The sequence below is a fragment of the Mustela lutreola genome, chromosome 7 (assembly GCF_030435805.1).
Source record: "Mustela lutreola isolate mMusLut2 chromosome 7, mMusLut2.pri, whole genome shotgun sequence".
NCBI classification, from domain to species: domain Eukaryota; kingdom Metazoa; phylum Chordata; class Mammalia; order Carnivora; family Mustelidae; genus Mustela; species Mustela lutreola.
This window is the reverse complement of record NC_081296.1, coordinates 7,387,853-7,408,618: the sequence shown is the minus strand read 5'-3', so window position 1 is coordinate 7,408,618 and position 20,766 is coordinate 7,387,853. Positions and strand designations below refer to the sequence as shown.

General features: G+C 52.9%; 1 protein-coding gene and 1 long non-coding RNA gene across 11 annotated transcripts in view; one reads left to right on the top strand and one right to left on the bottom strand.

Moving 5' to 3' along the window:
* Positions 1-3,792, top strand: part of SLC28A1 (solute carrier family 28 member 1) — a 45,001-nt gene extending 41,209 nt beyond the window's left edge. For all 10 annotated transcript variants that reach the window (XM_059179921.1, XM_059179922.1, XM_059179916.1 and 7 more), the window contains 4 exons: positions 1,787-1,868; positions 2,560-2,658; positions 2,772-2,880; positions 3,133-3,792. In XM_059179921.1, the coding sequence (XP_059035904.1) occupies positions 1,787-1,868; positions 2,560-2,658; positions 2,772-2,880; positions 3,133-3,205 (363 nt within the window). In that variant the 3' untranslated portion in view covers positions 3,206-3,792. The remainder of the gene's footprint in view (positions 1-1,786; positions 1,869-2,559; positions 2,659-2,771; positions 2,881-3,132) is intronic.
* A 7,270-nt stretch (positions 3,793-11,062) lies between these two features.
* LOC131835555 (uncharacterized) lies at positions 11,063-15,427 on the bottom strand. The gene is made up of 2 exons (XR_009355231.1): positions 12,112-15,427; positions 11,063-11,863 (listed from the first exon to the last, which is right to left on the bottom strand). It is a non-coding gene; the product is annotated as an uncharacterized LOC131835555 (long non-coding RNA).
* Positions 15,428-20,766: the final 5,339 nt, after the last annotated feature.

Below are 20,766 nucleotides of genomic sequence, written 5' to 3'. Positions count from 1 at the left end.
TTAGAACCTTTTTTTAGGAGCTTTGTTCCTCTAGCAAGTACTGGTTGAGACTGCTAGGGTACCAGGCACTCTGCTAGGCACCAGAAATTTTAAAAGGGGAAGTAGACAGATGTGGTCCTATTGTCATGGAATGTACATCTGGTGAAAAGCCCAAGGAAGCGAAGCAAAAAAAAGTAAACCACAATTTGAATGAAGTTCTACAAAGGAAACAAGAGGAGAAAACAGAAGGGTCTTCCTTGGCTGGGCTGGTCAGAAAAGCCCCCCCAAGGGTATAGCATTTAGGCCCAGACTTGGAGAGAGGCGAAGGGGCCAGGTAAAACTGGGAAGAGCATTCCAGACAAAGAAAAGACATGTGCAAAGGCCCTGGGGTTAAAAAGCATTTGTTTGGAGAACCGAAAGGAGAGAAGCACAGTTAGAGCAGGTGGTAATTGTAGCAGAGGTGGGCCGAGGAGCAGCAGAAAGTTCCTGAAGATTTGACATTTTACATTTTAAGATTCCACGAGCTGCTGTAGAGAGGGGTGATGGTAGGTGAGCAAGCAGGATGCAGGAGCCTTAATATTTTTCCATCCATTTGTGTAAACTCTTTATGTTACAAAGACATTAACCTTTTTCCATTTTATTTTATATGTATATATTTCCTAGTTTTTTTCCCCCCTTATTTTTGCATTTGGGGATTTTTTCTTTTAACAGATTTTACACCAAAACTTTTCCTTTGTGATTTCTACTATAATTTCTAAACTTAGAAAGTTATCTCCATTCCAAAAATCTGGTAGGTGTTATATTCCTGAGACAATGTAGTGAAATACCTAAAATCGTGAGTTTTGCAGCCAGACGGAACTGAATTCCAGTTCTGACAGAGCCACCTTCTGGCTGTTTGAACTTCCCCAGTTACTTAAACTCTCTGAGTCTCAGTTTGCTCCTCTCCAAAATGAAAGTAATAATGCTACCTTGTAAGGACCATTATCATTTCCCTATATTTTCTATTATTTGCTGTTTAAGATATCCGTATATATCTGCTTCAGTGCTCTAGAATTGATTTTTTTTTAATATGGTGTGAGGTATGATCTAAGCTTTTTTTTTTTTTTTTTTTTTTTTTTTTTAAATTCCAAATCATTCCATTTGGCTCTTAACACCTCTTTCTGGGACATTAGATAACTGTTTCATTGGGAGGGGAAGGAGAATTACTTTGCTTAAATTCTGGTACTCCCCCCACACTGTGTGACCCCTACAACAGCCCTTCAGACAGGTGCTGTCATTCCCATGCTGCAGACAGAGCCAGCAAATCGTCAAGAGGCTACTGACTTGCTCAGTGTGGTCATAGGTGGGGACACGCGTGGAGCCCAGCCGGCTGGGCTCTCAGGGCCTCACTGTCTTCGGAAGCTGCACTCCTTCCTCTCTCAGCCTGAAAGCACCTGCAGGAAGACAAACTCTTGTCTACAGGATTCGGAAAGCCAATTCACCAAGTGCCCCCGGGGCCCAGGACATAGTAGGGCCAAAGCCACAGGGCATGGCTACCCTGAATCAGACCCCGAAGGGCTGGCAATTAAGGGAACTAAAGGGCATGGGAAGGGGGCTATTTCTCAGGCAGTACGGCCTGAACGGACCCAGAGGCCAGTTTGCAAGCCTGGGATTGGGGGTTGGCAAGCACTGTGGGCCGCAAAGATCAAAGACACACAGGGGTGGATGCAAGTAGGGCAGGGAGTCAGGGTGGGAGTCAGGGTGCTGTGGGGGTGTCCGGCCCCATGCGAGGGGCAAGGCCATCCTCACTGCTCTTCTGTTTTCTCAGGTCAGAGCAGAAATCCTCACGACCTTCGCCCTCTGTGGATTTGCCAACTTCAGTTCCATTGGGATCATGCTGGGAGGCCTGAGTGAGTCCTGGGGGCCTCCCGAGCACCCTGGGCGGTCGGGGCCCTGGCTCTGAGACAGCCTTCTGGGGGATCGTTAGGTCTCAGTCCTCCTGTGTGTCCAGGGTGGGGCCTGAGCAAGATGGTTGTGGAGGCTCCTCCCAGTCCCAGGAGACCTTTGTGGCCCCGGGACACCCCAGGGATTAGCACCTGGCTCAGGAGTCTGGGGAGGGAGGGAAGGTGCAGGGCTGGCCTGTCCCCTGAGGCTTTGGCCTGCCGGTTCCCATGGTTCCCATACCCGTGGTGGACAGGCAGCCTCGGTGAGACCTAGGGAGAGCCCTGCACGGTTCTGAGCAGCTCCACTCCTCACTGATCCCCTGCCCGGTGGTGTAACCATGCCATTTTACAGGGAAGGAAACTGGTCATGGAGAAGGGAAGTCATGGCCCCAGTCACTCAGCTCCTAGTGGCTGAGCCTGCATTGACTCCCAGCTCTGCCTGACCGAAAACTACATCTGCCTCTGATGTTGGCCGGTGTGGGGTGCTACCTGGGGGCCCAAGTCAGGCCAAGGAGGACTCCCGAACCCCATAGGCGGTCAGGAGGACGACATCTATCCCTCCGGCTGCCCAGAAGGGGAAAGGGAGCCAGCAGAGGCATCCAGAGGTGCAGACTGTGGGCCGAGGGCTTCCTGGCCCTCAACACCCATTTCCTCGCAGCCTCCATGGCTCCCCAGCGGAAGAGCGACTTCTCCCAGATAGTACTCCGGGCGCTCTGCACGGGGACCTGTGTGTCCCTGGTGAATGCCTGCGTGGCAGGTGAGTGCTGGTCTGTCCAGGGTGGGACACCGGGGCTCCAGCTCTCTGGAAGTTCCCGGCAGGAGTGGGGGTGGGGGGACAGACCCTGCCCACCAGCTGTCTTCCCTGCCCAGGGATCCTCTATGTGCCCCGGGGGGCGGCCGACTGCATGACCCTCCTGAACACAACCGTCGGCAGCAGCAGCTTTGAGGTGTACCAGTGCTGCCGTGAGGCCTTCCAGAGGTGAGGCCTGGGCTGGGGGCTCTGGGGCCCTGACAGTGACGGGGTGCAGAGAGCCCAAGTGCCTCGGGGGTGCCTCTGGCTCTGGGGCGAGGTGTAGGAAGGCTCAGGCCGTGGCTGATGTGGGGCTTGAAGAGCGGACTTGGAGAGGAAGGGTGGACCAGAGGCATGAAGCAACTTTCCCAGGGTTGCACAGCCCTTTGTGGCCAGCCGAGCCAGGCCTGGAGCCAAACCACAGCCTTTGCTTCTTTGCAGCCCCAGCCCAGCGGTCAGCCAAGAGGCCCTGGACGTCTGCTGCCGGTTCTACAACGACACGATCTGCGTGTAGCGGGGACAGCCTGTTTTTGGCCTCCTGGGGGCTACTCTTCCCCATGACACGGCTGTCCCCACCTTTCTCTCTCCAGGACCCCCCTGGTGGAGGCCACGGGGCTGAGACTCCCCTGGGTCACATGGTTGGGAAGGAAGGATGGGGTGAACGGGCTGGGACTGGATGGTGTGGACATAGTGATGGCTGCCCCCGGTCTTTGCCCCCTTCCTGCTCCCTCCCGAAATGCGAGTTCTCAGGGTCACCTCTGCCTCCTCTTCTCTCCCCTCCATATGCAAACAGCACCCTGGTAGTCTCTGTCTCCCCACTGTGCGTCTCTCCCATGCACCCTTCCCTCCAGGTATGGGGTCCGTCACCCTGAGCTTTGCACCCTCCCTCCTCTCACACTGGAATCTTCTGTGGCTTGCCCGGGCAGATGGGTTCTCCTGGGAACCCCTTCCTTTCTTTCAGAGGCTCCCCTGCTGCCTTTGCCCTAAGCATTCCCAAACTGGTGTCCGTGGAACACTGCCCCATGAGGTGTTCAGAAGGTTCCATGACACACCAGGCTTGGAAAACACCGGGCTAAATAAAGCTAGATGGGTTTTTCTTTAGGGTTTGTCTTTGTTTTACAGTGGACTCCCCAGTCTTGATCAAGATGTGATAGGAGACGTTTTCCAATTTTTTTTTTTTTAACTCTAAGAACCTTTTGGACAGGAGCATCTCTTAGGGATCCCATGGAACACAATTAAATAGTGATTAATGTTCGACCTGCTTTACATAATCATGACCCTCTCAACTGTTTATGCGGTACTATGTGCCAGGTACTGTTCTGGGTGCTTCGTACATTCTCCGTCAACCTTAACAACAGCCTTAGGAAGTCAGGTACTATTATTATCCCTGGTTGAGGAATCAGAGGCCCAGAGAAGTTAAGTAACTTGCCCAAAGTAACACAGCTAAGAAGAGGAAGAGGCAAGATTTGACCACGGGCCTTCCAGCTTTCACAAGTGGTGTTTAATCCCTGGGCTAGGCTGCCGGCATCAAAGGAACTGGGCTGTGAGACTTGCCCCAGACCTCCTCCCCTGGCCCTTCCTCCTCAGCCCACGTCTGCCACTCCAGGCGCCCAGGCTTCGCACGTGTTACCTGCCTCTGAGCCTTTGTTCCTGGCATCCCCGTCATCCAGCAGGCCCTGTCCCTGTCCCTTTTGCCTATGCTACTCCTGCCTCACCTCTCATTTCCCAGCAGCTTTGGCAGAGTGACCTGCGATGCCCCTGTCCCTGTGACTGCTGGGCCGCTGCTCTGTCACTCACCCGTGTCACCCCAGGCTTCCCCGTTGCAGGCAGCCCTGGGCCGAGGTGGGGAGAATACGTGTTCTCAGCTCAGCACTGCTCTGATCAAGGGGCAGGCCCAGAAGGGCTCCTCGGCCATTGGACTTTCCCTCCACCCCCATGCCCCTTGCTTCTCAATGGGCACCTGCAGAAGTCGGGGGCCCTTTGAGGGTAGGATGGCCAACTCCTGCTGGTGCCAGATATGTCTGAGGCGGCAGCTCTGATGCATTCCTACCCCATCAAGATTGGCACAACCCCCTCTACTGGCCCCTTCCACGGCCGTGACAGACATTGCTAATTGATCGCAGCACTCCCACACCGAGTCCAGCAGGACCTCCAGAATCCCCATCCGAGTGGGGCTGAAGGATTCCACCACCAAGGGATTCAGGGTGCCTTTTGGGGAGGCAGTAGAGAACCCGACAGTAGACAGTAGACAGTAAGAACCCGAGTTACCATTGATATTATGTCACTGGGCTGGGAAGGGCCGGGGTTCTTACGAAAGACTCTGGAAACAAAGGGTGTTGAAGCAGAGAAGGATCCTCGCAAAGAAGGAGACCTGTGTCCGGGATCTGTCCGCTCCAGGATTATGCACTGCTCGTTGATTCAGCCAGGGAATGTCCGTGGAGCGCCCGCCACAAGGTACTGCAGGCTGGGTGGCTTAAGCAGACTTTAGTTTTGTCCTCGTTTTGGAGGCTGGAAGCCCAAGTTCAGGGCATTGGCATGATCAGTGTCTAGTGACGTCCCCTTGCTAACTTGCAGATGGCCTCCCGTGGCAGAGAGAGACAGGGAGACAGCAAGCTCTCGGTGTTTCTTCTTGTAAGGGCACCCATCCTACCACGGGACCACCACCCTCATGACCTCATGGGACCCCACTGTCATCCCCGAAGCCCCATCTCCAAACACCATCGCCTTGGAGGTGAGGGCCTCAGTACACCATTCAGTCTGTAACACCTAACAAGTGCAAGTTCTGAACTAGATGGGAACAGCAGAGAACCAAAAGCTGAGAAGCTGAAGAACCAGCTTCGAGAAGAAGTTGGCTGGGAAGGGTGCCCCCCAGACACAGGAGCTGACTCCCAGGAGGTAACCTTGAGAAGAGGGAGGGGAAAGATCTTCAGCGCCACTCCTCAGGTGTCCCCAGGTGGCGTGGCTGATGGCATTTTTCAAGGCTCTTAGTATATTGGAAAGTGAAAATAATACCAGAACAGGATTACACATACTGTGATTTATACTGTCATATATTTGAACACAGAACACACTGTAATACTGGGTTATCCCCAAGGTAATGACAGGATTTATTTTCAGCTACAGCCCAACCAAAGAGTCTAAGAAGCCATTTTTATTAATCTCAAAAATCTCACTGTGATTGTCTGTTTTTATACATTAGGTTTCTTGAAATCTGTAGGTTCTGTGCCTTTCTGTTTTTAGTGTAATAGCAAGCCCCATAGAAGATCTAATGATTAGGTTAAAGAAAGTCCTGGTGGGGTGGTCTGCTGATGAATTTTTTCAGCCAGCGTGACTATGTGAATGACCTAATTTGGAGATGTCAGCAGAGGTCTACATTGGAAAACAAAAAAGTCTATATGGGAAAGCCCGCGTGGAAGTGAGGCTCTGCCCGCTGCTGCCCCCTGCATGTGCCCGGCCACGAGCAAAAGGAATCGAATGGGCTTCAGTCATGGAAAGGCCTGAGGCCTGGAACACGGTGAGAGCAGACCTCTCCCAACTGTCCAGGGAGCTGACAGCAGACTTGGGGGCGGGGAGGATGCTCTCCCCAGGGTGCCACAGAGGGGCTATCCAGCCTGGGGGGTGGGGGGGAGACGGGGCAGGAGGAATGCTCCATAGGGAGAGGTCACACCATGAGCTGGGGCGGGGGCGGGGGGCAGTGAGGCCCCGGCCTCCGCCTCCCATGCAGGGGGACAAGCACATGTGGGTGTGAGTGAGAGGAAGGGAGAAGCCCCACGACCCAGACCCCATGTGAGGCGCGCACACAGTGTGGCCCACAGTCTGTGCTGAAGACCATTTCCCCCAATCCCGCCTTGAACTCCTCCTGTATAACAGACAACAGAAGTTAGCTACTAGGAAAATAGGACCTACAAGCCCCGGTTCTCTGTTGTCAGCTTCAGCAAACATTCAGTGCCTTGTCAAATTGTCCCGCATGTCAGCTTCTCTATTCATTTATTTATTTGAAAAATTTTTAATTAAATTTAAATTTTTTAAAAATTGCATAGACAGTAGAATCCCAAATAATTTATGCAAATACTTCCCTCAAGGGGTGGGGCAGAGGCTCCTAACCCTTAAAAGTGAGGTGGGCTTAGTGACTTGCTTCCGAAGACTACGGTAAAGAAATGGGGGGAGTAAGAAAGTAACTTTGCTGTGGAGAAAAATCTGGTAAACACTTCCTTAGCCAGGTGATTATGGTTAACATAATCAGTGACAAATCCAGGTGATAACACACATCCTTGATTTGCTGTGTTGAGAGCAACACTACACCTCTGTGGCCTTTCTCTTCAAAGCCCGTAACCCTGGTCTGAGCATGAGAAAAACATCAGACAAACTCAGCTTGAGAGACAGGCTACGAAACCTCGGACCAGGAATCCTCAAAGCAGTCAGGGTCATGAGAAGCAGAGAAAGTCTGAGAAACTGTCCCCTCCCAAGGAGCCTAAGAAACATGATGACTCCGTGTAATGTGGTATTACAGGGGGTGGACTGCATCCCCCTCCAAAAGATCTGCCCAAGTCCCAGCTCTCAGTACCTGTGGTTGTGACCTTAGGTGGAAATAGGGTCTTATAGACGTCATTAGGTTAAAAATCTCAAGAGGAGATTATTCTGAATTTAGGATGAGCCCTAAATCCAGTGACTGGTGTTTTTATAAGAGAAAGGAGAGGGAAATTTGAAATACACAAAGGAGGGGCGCCTGGGGGCTCAGTCTTTAAGTGTCTGCCTTTGGCTCCGGTCATGGTTCCTGGGTCCCGGGATCGAGCCCCGCATCGGGCTCCCTGCTCGGCGGGAGGCCTGCTTCTCCCTCTCCCACTCCCCCTGCTTGTGTTCCCTCTCTTGCTGTGTGTCTCTGTCGAATAATTTTAAATAAATAAATAAACAAGTAAATAAAATCAATCTTCGAAATACACCAAGGAGTCCATGTGAAGATGCAGGCGGAGAACGGAGTCATCCCTTGAAGACAGCCCCCACCGTGGCAATGAGCGGGGGAACAGCTGGAGCCACTCTCCCTTGGAGCCTGCGGAGGACTCATGCCCTACAGGGTGAGGACTTCTGACCTCCAGAACCGTGAGCGCATGGTTTCCGGGTTTGTGGCGACTTGTGGTGGTGGCCCCGGGAAACAGATACAGGTGTCGTGGGTGGGATCCTGGCACAGAAAAAGGACGGTAGAGAAAAGCCAATGAAACCCCATTCAGGCACGGAGTTTAGATACAAATACATTAACCTCAGCTTGTTCCCTGTGACAATGTGCTACAGTAATGGAAGAGGTTAGCAAGAGGGGACCCTAGGGACCGGCTGTATGGGGGCCCCATGCTCTTTGTGCAGCCTCTTTTTCTATGCATCTAAAATTATTCGAGGAAATGAAGAGTTTATTTTAGAAACGGCATCAACACAAGTGCAAGGTGACTTGTAATTCAGCCTGGGGGCGGCTCTGATCTAGACTATGCGTGTCCCAGCAGGCAGCCCACCCGAGACTACCAAGTGACCATGAGCATTTCTTCCTTTTCCACCACTTCTCCCCGTGGCCCTGCTGTCACCTCTGCCACCCCCTCTCCATAGTTCCAGCTCGTGACTCCTGCTGAAGATGAATTAGTCCCGCCCTCCTTATGGCCACATAAAGAATATCATCTGCTTGAAATTACTTTTGACTCAGAATCAGTGAGTGCTGAGTTTGGACAGGACCCTCAAGATCAGTTGGGGAGTATCTGCCCTCCCAACTGTTCTGAGAACGTTAACATCCCCCTGCATGGTTGGTCTCTGTCAACAATGATTTTATGTTCGAATCATGAGACTCTACCCCCGCAACCGCCTGTGATCGAACCAGGACTGAACACCAGACTCGGGGGGAGCCAAACCCGGAGTCTTGCCAATGGCCCCTCAGATTCTCAGGAAAGAATGTGAACTAAAAAAATCTAGCAGCGGAGCTGGTAGCTGAGTCACCGCAGTGGGGTAGGCTCCGAGCTGATCTCATTCCTGTCCCTCCAGGAGCCTAGGGGCTCGGCTCAGCTCTCACTGTTGATGAGAGCTGAATTCTTTACAAAAATCCCCTCTAATCTGAGCTGATGCGAGAAGGTTCCTTTTGCTTTGCCATCAAAAGGATACTGCCCAGGCCAGCCACTTTGTTGAAACACTCATTCTGCTTGGAGTCAAGCGGTTATTATTGCTTGAATACCACCAAAACCAGACGCTCACTACCTGTCCGGGCAACCCAGTTCAGGTCGGACAGCTTCTTACAAGGTCCTTTTTGATTTTGTATCAAAAAGAGTTTCACTTTGATCTCAGTTTTGCCATTCTGGGCCATTTGGAACAAGGGCCACCTCATGGATGTATCTTTGTTTGTTTAAGTTTAGATTTATTTACCAAAGGGATGCTTGTTCATGGGCTTTAAAAATCAAATCTTGCAGAAATCTTACAGACGTGCTCTCATCCCTTTTCCACCCGGCAGCTCTTCAACTGTTGGAAGATGGCACGGATCCAGGCTTCCCTTTTCTGAGTAGGACCCTTAGTCCTTTCCTTTGTCTCCGACACAGCACATAATGCTTTCAAAATTTGCCCCAGACCTGACTCTTAGCTGTTCTGCGTTCATATGCAGACAGTGCATGAGTCATGAGCGAGTTCCAGATTGATGCCAGAGCGCAGGGTGAGAAATATGATCTCATGGGTGAAACCAAGATGGTGTGATGGGATCAGAGCCTGGAGGTAGCCTAGGGAGGATATTTAGAAGAGGCAGACCTCTAAGGAGAGTGTAAGAAGCTACATGCCGGCTCCAGAAACACTCCACGCCACGGGCTGGCATGTTGAGGGTGAAATGTCCTGGGGGGAGGAGAGAATTGGAGAAAGTCCTGTCCCAGAGCACAAATGGGATTATTTCCATCCCCGGAGGTAAAGGGAGTCGCTGCTTTTTCTTTTTCTTTCTTCTTTTTTAAGATTTCTATTGTTACGTAATCTCTACACCCAACATGGGGCTCGAACTGATAATCCTGAGACCAAGAGTCGCTCGCTCTGCTGACTGAGCCAGCCAGGTCCTTGTCAGGACCAGGTTCTGACAAGGCGGTGGACTGGACGGATGGAGTGGGAGGAGCCAGGGTAGCAGAGACCTTGTGCCTGGAAGGGAAGGGGAGGTGGGCACGGCCAGGCCCTGAGTCACACTGAAGATAAAGGCCACCAGGAAGAAGACTCTGGGGGGACAGTCGGCTCTTGAATGGAACTCTGGCTGTGCTGCAGGAACAACCCCAGTGAGGAGCGCAGACGAGACAACAGAAGAAATCAACAAGATTATGAATGAGTAGCAGGAACCTGGCTCAGAAGCTCAGAGTTGTAAAATAACAGGCATCAAGATCTGACCCAAGGACACATGACCCAGCGCAGGCAAGACAGCTGCTTGTCCTCCCAAAGTTCTTCTCCCCTTTCCCGTAGCCATCCCGAAAGGTCTAGCGGGGGGAATGGCTGGCTGGCGTGAAGACCACATTTCCCAGTTTTCCTCGCAGCTGGGTGTGGCCATGGGACTAGGGTCCAGTCCTTGCCTGCTTCTGAGCAGCCCCCAGATCATGCCCTTGGGGAAGGGGATAGCAAGCTTTCTCTTAAAGGGCCAGATAGGAAATATTTTAGGCTTTGCGGTCTGTACTAACCCTTTTGCAACTACTCAGCTTTGTCCTCGTAGTATGAGAGCAACCTGCCGGCAATCCACAAATGAGAGCGGCTGTGCTCTGACCGAAGTCTGGAGTCGGCTGACCCCTGCCTGAGATGAAGGGGCTCATTGTCCCCGGTATGTTTCGGTGTTGCTCCATGCCATTTGGAATACGGATTGGAAGATGAACCCACTTAGATGGAAACAAATTCCACACCGTAGGGATGGGGCAACCACAGGTTAGGTGGAGCCTGGGCCTCTGGTGGCTTGGCTGAACAGGGTGCCGTGACAGTGCAGACCCCATGTGACCCAGCAATGCTGTTTCTCTTGTTTATGGCATCATCTGGTGTGTCTGTGACACATGCCCTGCCAACGGACAGGAACAAGACGTGGCGGGAAAGAGCGGGTTGGCCTCTTCCCCGCGGGGGTCCTGATGAACAAATGGGAGACAGGACATGACTCCCCGGGTGCCTGGCATCCCTGGCATTCTTGATCCTCTGACGGTTTGGAGCTGGTGAATTCCACCGGAGCCCTAAATAGGACCGTTCCCTGCGACAAAGTCCAAATCTGGAATGTACCACCCACCTGCCACCAAGATTTAGATGGAAGAGCGGGCCCTGACACACGTGAGTGGGAATGTGGAGAGAGAGCCACGTGCCCAAACTGCAAAATTTTCCAAGTCAGCTTCGTTCCCCTTAAAAATAAAACTGCCAGTTATTTCACCAGGAAGAGAAGGGTTTATTCGAGAAGACCAGAGAATGGCAACCCAGAACACGCAAGAGCAAAGGAGAGGTACGCTCTTGTGTAGAGGAAAGGCCATGGTAAACACGAGGTCCGTCAGCGTCCCCTGGGAGCGGATGCAGGGCGGCTTCTCATGGCGGGAGCGTCCGTCACTGGCTGGGCTGCGGTGGGGGGAGGAGGAGAGCCTTGCCTCCTCCTGATGCGGCAGCGAAGTGGAAACCACGTACAAGGTGAATGAGGTCCGTCTCCTCCTGTGGGATCTGCAGGAGAGCTCCCCTGTCCCCACCACCTCCCGACTCATTCTACTGAAGGCCCCCTCTCTGGATTTTCCCAGCTTCATGGCAGGAAAGCACCAGCAAGAGACAGAAGGAAAGAAGGGGCAAGGCAGGGTCCCATCAGCTTCACTCCTCAGACCACAGATGCGGGGAACAGGAAGGAGGCTGACCAGCCAGGCAGAATGAGTTCAAGTACAATGACCCGGGCCACGCGTAGCCCAGCCCATAACGCAGCCTCTGCCCAGAGAGATCTTGGCCTCCTCCTCTTGGAGAACAGCGAGATGGAGCTAGAGGAAGGACCTTCCTTCCCAGTCCCCAGCCAGCTCCCCCCGCACACGCCACACGTTGCAAAGTGTAGTCGCAGCGTAAAAGAACAAGGAAGAGGTCATTCCAGAAAGGCTAGAACACACCTCATGTCCTCCTGCAGGTTTATGTCACTCGCTCTGCCTTCTCTCCACACAGACACCTTCCCTGTCTTTCCACGACCCTGGCGTCTCGTCTGTAAGAGAGGCGGGGCACAACCACGGGTCACGGCTGTCCACGGTCTGGCACACAGAATGTCACCCATTCCAGGGTGTCAGGTGACAGCCGGAGCCCTCAGCCCCGGGGAAGCGAGCTCGGGGAGGCGGGGGCCCTCCAGCCGGCCACCCCGAATGACCAAAGACACAGTTTTCCCCAAGGAAACCGTTTCTGTTTTTCTTTCCATGAAAAAAAAGAAGTCATTTAGGGACGGGACGGGAAACTCACTTTATAAACTAAAGATGGCTTTTATCTCCGCAGCTTAGCTTCTGAATAAGATTCTTTTCTACTTTTAGAGACATCGTTTGTTTATGTTCTAACCAAACTATTTTTTCCCCCGAAGCCAACGCCTCAGTTAGAGGAGAGATGAACAGTACCGGAGCACATGGCTTTCAAGGGGTTTCTTCTCAGGCAGTGCCCAGAGGGCACGTGTGTCTAATCTCCAGTCTTCTTTTTCTGAGCCTGGAGTGGGGGGACAGGAGCCCTGGGCCCAGTGTAGCCGAACTGCAGGCTAGGCCCAAGGGTCATCTTGTTAGGACAGAACCTAGAGGCGAGAGAGCCTGACGACAGGTATGGAAAAGGGAGCCTCCCGAAGGGTTTCCTTGCCCAGAGCATCATGTTCAAGGACGGAAGCTGCAGAGACTTTCAGGAAACTCAAGTTCGCAGGCAACTCTCCACACTTGGGTCACTTTCGAGGTGTGTCAGAGTCATGCCCTTGTTTCCTTGGAGCAGCGAATGTACTGGACTTTATGGACAATTCACATTCCTAATAAAACAATGTGTAAGTCAGAGTAGTTAGTGACTCAGAATTCTTGTGGCTGCAAAGGAAGAAAACAATTCACAGGAAGGGACAGACTCTGTCACCAGAAAGGTGCAGAAGGACAGCTGTGGGCACCCGGCCGTGGGACCTCGTGGTACCAGGACCCCCTGTGTACCTCCTGTTCCTGCTTCTCATGCTGTCTTCCTGCATGACGACCTCCTTTCGTTGAACTGGTTTCTCCATAAGTCTGGGATCGTGGCTATCCGAAAATCCTGGATTCGAGGGGCAGCTCGTGTCCCTCACAGGTAGTTGACAATAGAGGGGCAAAATCTCCAAGAAAGTGATCGACTCTCTGGGGTCATGCGCCCTTCTCCAGACCCGTCATGAAGGTGGGAGGCAGAATGTGATGACCCCAGTCCAGCTTTTTGGTCAGAAACTGGAACAATCACTGGGACTGACTGGCAGAAGATGGCCACTCCCATTTGGACATGTTGGTTGGCCGCAGGGGGGATGAGCGGTTCCCCGAAAGAATGGGGGTGTTGTCCCCTGAAGAGAGACAGCTCTTCTTTCCCTATCTCTGTGAAGATGCGCCACAGTAGCAAACCTTGGCAAGTCTGAGATAATAGAAATAATGGAAATTTAGCTTCTGAGGTAATGTAAGGAAAAGAGACTACCATTTTCTGAATGTCTCCTGTGGCCCAAGTTCTTCACATCTCCTGCCCTGTGTTATCCTCAAGAAAAAACAAAAACAAACAAACAAAAAAAAACAACCCATACTCAAACCCAGTAAGGTAGATGTTATTATCCTCGTGTTGCCAGCGAGGAAACGGAGATGTGGAGAGGGGAAGTGTCTTGTTTCCAGACACACAGTCCAGTGGCTGAGCCAGTTTGAACTCAGTTCTGTTTGATTTTAACCTTAGACTCCTTCTCTCTCTCTCTCTCTCTCTCTCTCTCTCTCTCTAAGAGACAGAGCGTGCATGAGTGGCAGGGTAGGGGGCAGAAGGAGAAGGAGAGAGAAAATTCTAAGCAGGCTCCATGCCCAGTGCAGAGCCCCATGCCGGGGCCCCCCCTCTCGACCCCGAGATCACGACCTGAGCCAAAATCAAGAGTCGGGCCCTCAACCACCTGAGCGACCCAGGTGCCCCTTAATCTTAGACTCTTAACCATCATAATATGTTGGCTTCCTCATTCATCTACCCAGTGTACACATATATGTGTAAAGTACCTTAAGGTAAATCTTTCTGATTCTGACAAATAGTATTGGGGGTTTGTGGTAGTTTTAAAAGATGGCTCCAAGTTCTGTAACGCTGCTCCCAGCCAGAAGCCAGCGTGTGTCCCCCCTCTCCTTTCTCAGGCTCATGGCCACTCAGACCAACAGAGTCCTGTGGAAATGGCCCTCTGGGCCTTCTGTGGCTGGTGTCCCAGTCAACTCGGGCTACTGTCACAAAACACCACAGACTGGGTGGCTTAAATGACAAACATTGATTTCTCACAGTTCTGGAGCTAGGAAGTCCCAGGTCAAGGGCTGGCAGATTTGGTATCTGGCGAGAGCTCTCTTCCTGGTTTGCAGATGACAGCCTTCTGGCTGTGTCCTCACATGGCAGAGAGAGAAAGCTCTGGTCTCTCTTTGTCTTCTTATGGGGGCACCAATGCCATCATGGGGGCCCCACTCTCATGACCTCATCTAAACCCAATTACTTCCCAGAGGCACCGGGGTGGCTCAGTCGGTCGAGCATCTGACTCGATTTCAGCTCAGGTCATAATCACGAGATGGAGCCCCAAGTCAGGCTCTGTGCTCAGCAGAGTCTGCTTGAGATTCTCTCTCTCTCTCTGCCCCTCCCCTTGTGCTGCTCTCTCTCTCTTTCTCTCAAAATAAATAAAGAAAATCTTTAAACCTAATTATCTCCCAGAGGCTTCACTACTAAATACCACCACATGGGAGATGAAGATTTCAACGCATGAACCTTGGGAAGACACAGACATCAGTCTGTCGCACTGGGTCATAAAAGGCCAGGCAGCTTCGGCCTTGTTCGCTGGGATACCCACTCGACACCCTGACCCACCACGTAAGAGGCCTCCCCACTCTGAAGACGCACGAGCCCCACGGAGGGGCAGCCTGGAGGCCCCAAGCTCCCCCGCCTCCAGCCACCCCAGCCAAAATGCTCGATGTGCGCCGAGAAGCGTCCAGCTGGTCCCAGCCCCCCGGCCAGCTGAGTCTTCCCAGGCGCGGCTTCAGACATCATGGAGCAGAAACAACCCCCCCTGTGGTACCCCGTCCGAATTCTGGGCACACGGAATCTGGCAGCTTCACGGACGGTGGCAGTTTGAGGCAACCAGCTTGCGGATGGCTTACGACACAGCAGTGGACGACTGGAACAGCTCCAGGGTAGGGATCAAAGGCATCTGGTTATGGAGCATCCGAAGGAAGAGGAAGAGAAAATTGAAGACTGTCTTTTAGCCATAAAGTAGCAAAGCTGCGATTCTTCCCGACAGGGAGGCCCTGGCAAAAATCCAGATAGCCTCGGGCTGCAATCTCCCTTCCTCCACCAGGGGGGGCGGGTGCGTTGGTGGCTCCCTCTCAGCCCGGTCCCTGGGCCGCCTCGAGACCGGGTCCGCCGGCTCAGCACCGCCGCGGAGGACCCCAGCCCAGCCGGGATCCTGGGCTTGGAGGCTGCAGAGAGCGGAGCCCCGGGAGGGTCTGGGTGTAGCTGCTGCTGGGAGTCTCCTTCTCTGGAGGAAGACAATACCTCATTACCGGGGAAGACCTAAAACAAAATCATCCTGGCTGGATCCACCATGCCCACCGCAGGAGGATGTCCTCTCCCTGCGTAATGGGACCCCTTCCATATTGCTCACCTTCCCTTCACATTGGACTTGGGGAAGGGGCACCGCCCCCAACCCTCCTGATCAAGGGCTGGGATCCACGGAGGTTCCCCGATTCTCTGCTTCCCTCCCTCATTCACTTCCTTTTACTCCTTTCCCATCAACGTTCTACATATACATCATTAAAAAAAAAAATTTTTTTTTAAGATGTTATTTATTTATTTGACAAAGAGAGAGATCACAAGTAAGCAGAGAGGCAGGTAAAGAGAGGGGGGAAAGCAGGCTCCCCGCTGAGCAGAGAGCCCGATGCGGGGCTTGATTCTAGGACCCTGAGACCATGACCTGAACAAAAGGCAGAGGCTTAACCCACTGAGCCACCCAGACACCCTTCTTTTTTTCTTTTCTTTTTTTTTTTTTTTAATCCCAAACCCAGAGATCTAGTTTCTGGAGGGTCAAAGGCTCAGACGCTATGTCTAATTCACATTTTCCCTGGAGACATTCATCCCAAAGCACACACACACACACACACACACACACACCCATTCTCCAACCCAGCCCACTGCACAGCTGCCCCCCTGGGCTTCCCTGAACCTTTCTCCTGTGTGCGTCCAGTACTGCTGGATTCCTTATCTTTCTTTTTGGTTGACTTTCTTTGGAGGAGAGAGCAGACACAGGAGATAAAATTTTCCGAAGGATGGCATATCTGAAAATGTCTCTTTTCCATCACGACCCTGGCTTGCTGGTCTGTCAGGGAAGAGAATACATTCGGAAATCATTTCTTCTGATAGTTCCGAACGTTATCCGTCTGCATTCTGGCTCTCGGTGTTGGCGCGGAGAAATCTGATGCCATTCATTCTAATTCTTGACGACTTGCTCATGGACAGCTTTTTCCTTCTTGGAAGCTTTTAGATAATTTCTTCAACCTTGCTGTTCTAATGCCATAATGGATTTTTTTTTTTTTTTTTCCCTTCATCGTCTTGGGAATTAGGTGGGACTTTCAATTTGCAGTTCCATGCCGTGGAACTCTGGGAAGTTTTAGATCCTTTCTTGGGTCATTTCCTCTTCTCTCTTTCTGGAACTCTTATTGGAATGTTGGACCCTCTTGTACTTAACCTTTCTGTTCTGTGGTTTTGTTTGCTTTCTGGAAATTGTCCCTTAAGCTTATCTTCCAATTGCACTCTCCACTTTTTTCTCACCACCATAATTTAAATTTAAAAAGTTTTTTCCTTCTGATTAGACTGTCTTTGTAATCTTTCAGTTTCAGGGATATGATATCGTTGCCTCTGGCAAGTATGTGAATGGTTCTCAGGCATTTTTCTCTGCCCATCTGCCTTGTCTCTGGGCCCTCCACTCTTTTCTGTTATGTTCTGCTTGTTTTTACTTCTGTGTTCTATATTGGGTGCTTTCTTCAGATATCCAGTGAGGCTTTGTTTTTCTTTCATTCATAACAAAGAGCTCTGAAGAGGGGCAGGGGCATGAAGAGTTTACTGGGGGCTCGGGGGCTGGGGCTGGGGTGGGTCTGACTGTGGGGTCTCACATTTGGGAACACCCAAACAGCAGTACCTAGATATCAAAGGCTCTTTGTGCCTTTTGCAATAAACTTGACTCTTTTCGGAGACTCTGTGACCTATTCCGGAAAAAGGAAGAAAGGGTGGGCCTTGGAGAAGAGTAAGGAGAGAGAGGGAGAGGTTTTCACTGCAGAAGGGAAAGGGGCAGCATGTAACTCGAGAGGGAAGGGTGGGGACAGGTTTCATGCCTCATTCTAGGCAGTGTCCAGGCGGGGACAAGGCCTAGGAAGGCAGTGGCTGCCGGGTACACTCAGGGAGGTACTGAAATGCTGGGCTTCCCCCCCACACACAGTTCCCACGCCCCAAGGGCTGCTCCAAATCGACCCAAGCCCTAGAGCCTGAGGGCATGAGGGCTGGGAGGCTGGAGGGTCCCACAGTGGCTGTCTGACCGTGACCGAGGGGGCCGCCCCCAGGCTCTGGTACTAAGACTCTGGGACTTTGACTAAACACTAAGGTTGGGGGAGGGAAGCTCAGTGATATGCCCGAGATTGAATTCTTGCTAGCTCAGTGGGATCGTGGCCTGGAGTCAGATTTCAATTGAATTAGAGAAAATAAAGAAATCTGCCAAACCACTAGAGCTTTGCAAGCCCTCCGGCAGCCCCTAACCACAGGGCTCCCTCCCATGCCTGCCAGCAAGCAAGCTGCTCCCAACACTGGACGCTCCGTGTGACCCAGAGCCTGGGGATACATGCGTCCTCCGTCCGGGAGTGGGTGCCCACACGTTGTGTTCCCCTGGCCGTGGCCTCCCCGATCCTTCATCCCGAGGTTCCCACGGAATTGGCCATCAGAGCATTTCCTGAGCAGAGGGAGGTCGGGAAGCATGGACCTAGTTCTGGAAGCGGGGGAGGCGTGTGTACCCAATGGTGGGCATGTGGCATGGGCTGGGACACCCTTTCATGAGGTGGCCTGTCACCCCTCAGGGCAGTGGTAAGCAGGCTGGCTCATCTGCAGCTCCATCGTGGCCCGGCAGAACACCTTCCCTGGGACCCAGCTGTCCGTGCATCTCTCTCAGCCGCCACCGCACGCCAGGCCGGCTGATGGTGGGACCCGCCCAGCACCGCCCTGGATCCCAGCTGGGCTGGTTAAGAAACAGATGACCTAGTTGGTGCTCTTAGGTCAAGTGCCGGCTCCTCAGCCCCGCTTATGAGGGTCCTAGTGATCTGGCCCCTGTTGGTACTCCTCATCTCATCTCTAGCCCCTTTCTAGCACATCCTCTCCCTGTCCCAGCTCCAACCCCACTGAACTGCTCCCAGGCCCTTGGAGGGTCCCCTTCTCTCCTGCCTGGGCCTCTTCTACAGGCTTATCCACAAACTCGAGCATTCCCCTTCTCACCTGGCTCAGTCTACTCATCCCTCAGGACCCAACTCCTACTCATCCCTCAGGACCCAGCTCTAGGAAGCCCTCTGAATCCCTGTCTGGACTGGGAATCTGTTCCAGGCTTTCCATAGCACCCTGATTTCCTATCTTGGTCCTCTGCCATATCTGTTGTATGAGATTGTTTGTCGCGTCCTTAGTCTGGACCGTAAGCCCTTGGACACAGGAATGATGTCCATTTCATTTATCATGGTGTCCTCGGGGCCTGGTGTCTGATGAGGGAGGACGGGAAGAGGAGGGAAGGGGAAAGGAGGGGAAGGGTGGGGAGGAGCATCTCTTTGAGTTGCCCACAAGCCTTGAGACTTCCTTGCCTTTGAAGCTCCTTAGTGAGGAAGGCTGGCGCCCCGCCGAGATGGCAGTTTGCTTGGGTGGCTAAGGGAGGTGCCTGCAGGGAAGCCATCCACGGATGCCTCCTCTTCTGGACTCAGGACAGGCTGGGGTGCAGATGCCCAGGAGAGTTCCACAGAGGGACCCTCTGGGGCTGCCTCCCGCACCCCTGCCCTGACCTGGGAGTCTGGGGGAGGTGCTGCCTCCCACCTCACCGAAGGCTTCAGTGGTTCCTGCTCTTGTTCCCCTTGATAAAATGATTCCCTTCCTGGAAGGCAATTTGAAGGCCAAGGGTTCTTAAAGGAACGGTGGCCGTCTGCCCACTGTCCGGCTCGGCCCCTCCCCCTCCCGGTTGTCTAGCCACTTCTCGCGAGCTTACATGTGAATCGCACAAAATCCGTTCAGACACAGACATGATAACGAACATCGGGTCCACAAAGAGAAAGGACATTCAATCCTAGAAAAAGTTGCATAAGCCTCACCCCAGGAGAAACCTGGCCCCAGGTGGTGTTGCTGGCAACAGCCGTGCGTGGGACTTGCTGCTACAGGGACTTCTCCGGGGCCACCTTGGGAAGGGAACCCACTCCCAGGGCTGTTGCATCATACCCCTGGTGACTTTGTTCCCAACAAAACATCCCTGTTCCTAGAAATACAGCCTTCAGGTGCACCTGTGCAGCCTGGTAACCGTCTGGGTCTGTGGATGAGACTTGGGGCTGGGTTGGCCGACCAGGGTGGAGGGCACGACCCAGGTTACGGGCAGATGTAGACTTACTGAACCTGGGAGTCTCAGGATCCCCCCGACCCATGCGTTCTGGGCCACGCATGGGTGATTCGGAAGCTGCTAGCAGAGAGGTGGCATAGAACAGGGAGTCTCTGAGGTCCACACCGGTTAGCGGTTAGCGGAGCCGGGCGGGCTTCCCCAGACTAATTCTTGAAGGGAGGGCTTTGTTGTCTCTTATCTTGGCCATGTCCTGTCTGTGCCTCAGTTTCCTCTTGTGCAGCTTGGGGAAATCATGACGCCTGCTTCACGGATGTGGTGAGAGGTAGGGCGCAAACACTCCGTCCCAGACCAACATTGATTTGGGGGCGGCTAAGCTGGCGTTCTGGCCAGGTTCTCTCTCGAGGTTGCAGTTAAGCTGTGGGTCTGGGCTGTACCCCTTTCAAGGCCCTTTCAAGGCTGATGGGGGCTGGCAGGTCTAGGTCCAATACAGCTCGTTCACGAGGCTTTGGCAAGAGGCCCCAGTGCTCTCCACACGGGTCTCTCTCTAGAGCTCTCTGAGTACTTTCCCCACATGGCAGCTGGCTCCGTCCAGAATGAGTGATCGAGAGGGAGGACAAGGTGGAAGCCACCAGGACTTGCATGACCGAGCCTTGAAGTCCCCTGCTGTCACTCCTGCAGTATCTTAGCAGTTCCCCGGGCCAACCCTGTTTCACGCTGGAGGGACTACCGAGCTGGAGGGAGCGTTGGGGCCATGTTGGAAGCTGGTACCACAAGGACCTCACTGGGCTGCTAAACCCATCCTCAACGCCCCTGTAGCCTGGCTTCCTGTTATGTGAGCTAAGAAGTCCTATCAATAGTATACTACTCGTAGCCCAAAGTGTCCTGATATCCCTTCCCCAAAGTTCTTTTTTGGCTTGGGGGAGCCAGAGTTGGGCTCTGTGACTTGCAACCAAAGCCCTTGTCTGATAACAGAGAGGAAGCCTAGACCATCAGCCCGGTTTAGGGAAGAGGGAAAGGTGAGCTCCTGGGCTGGAGGCACCGCACAGATCAGACTTGGCCTTCCAGAGTCCGAGAACAAGAGTTGTGCCAGGAGAGAGAGCCTAGTGTTTATATGCCGAAATAGTCACAGTGGGTTAAAAATACAAAGGGAAATGCTTTGCTGTAACAGTACGACTTTGGTTCTGGCTCCTTCTCCAGCGAGCTCTGTGCCCGAGCCTCTGTGGAAGGACAGAATCCTTCTCCTCACCTTTCTCTGCGATGCCCTGCTGCTGAAGTTAGGCTTTGGGTTAACACCAACAGGGATGCCCGGT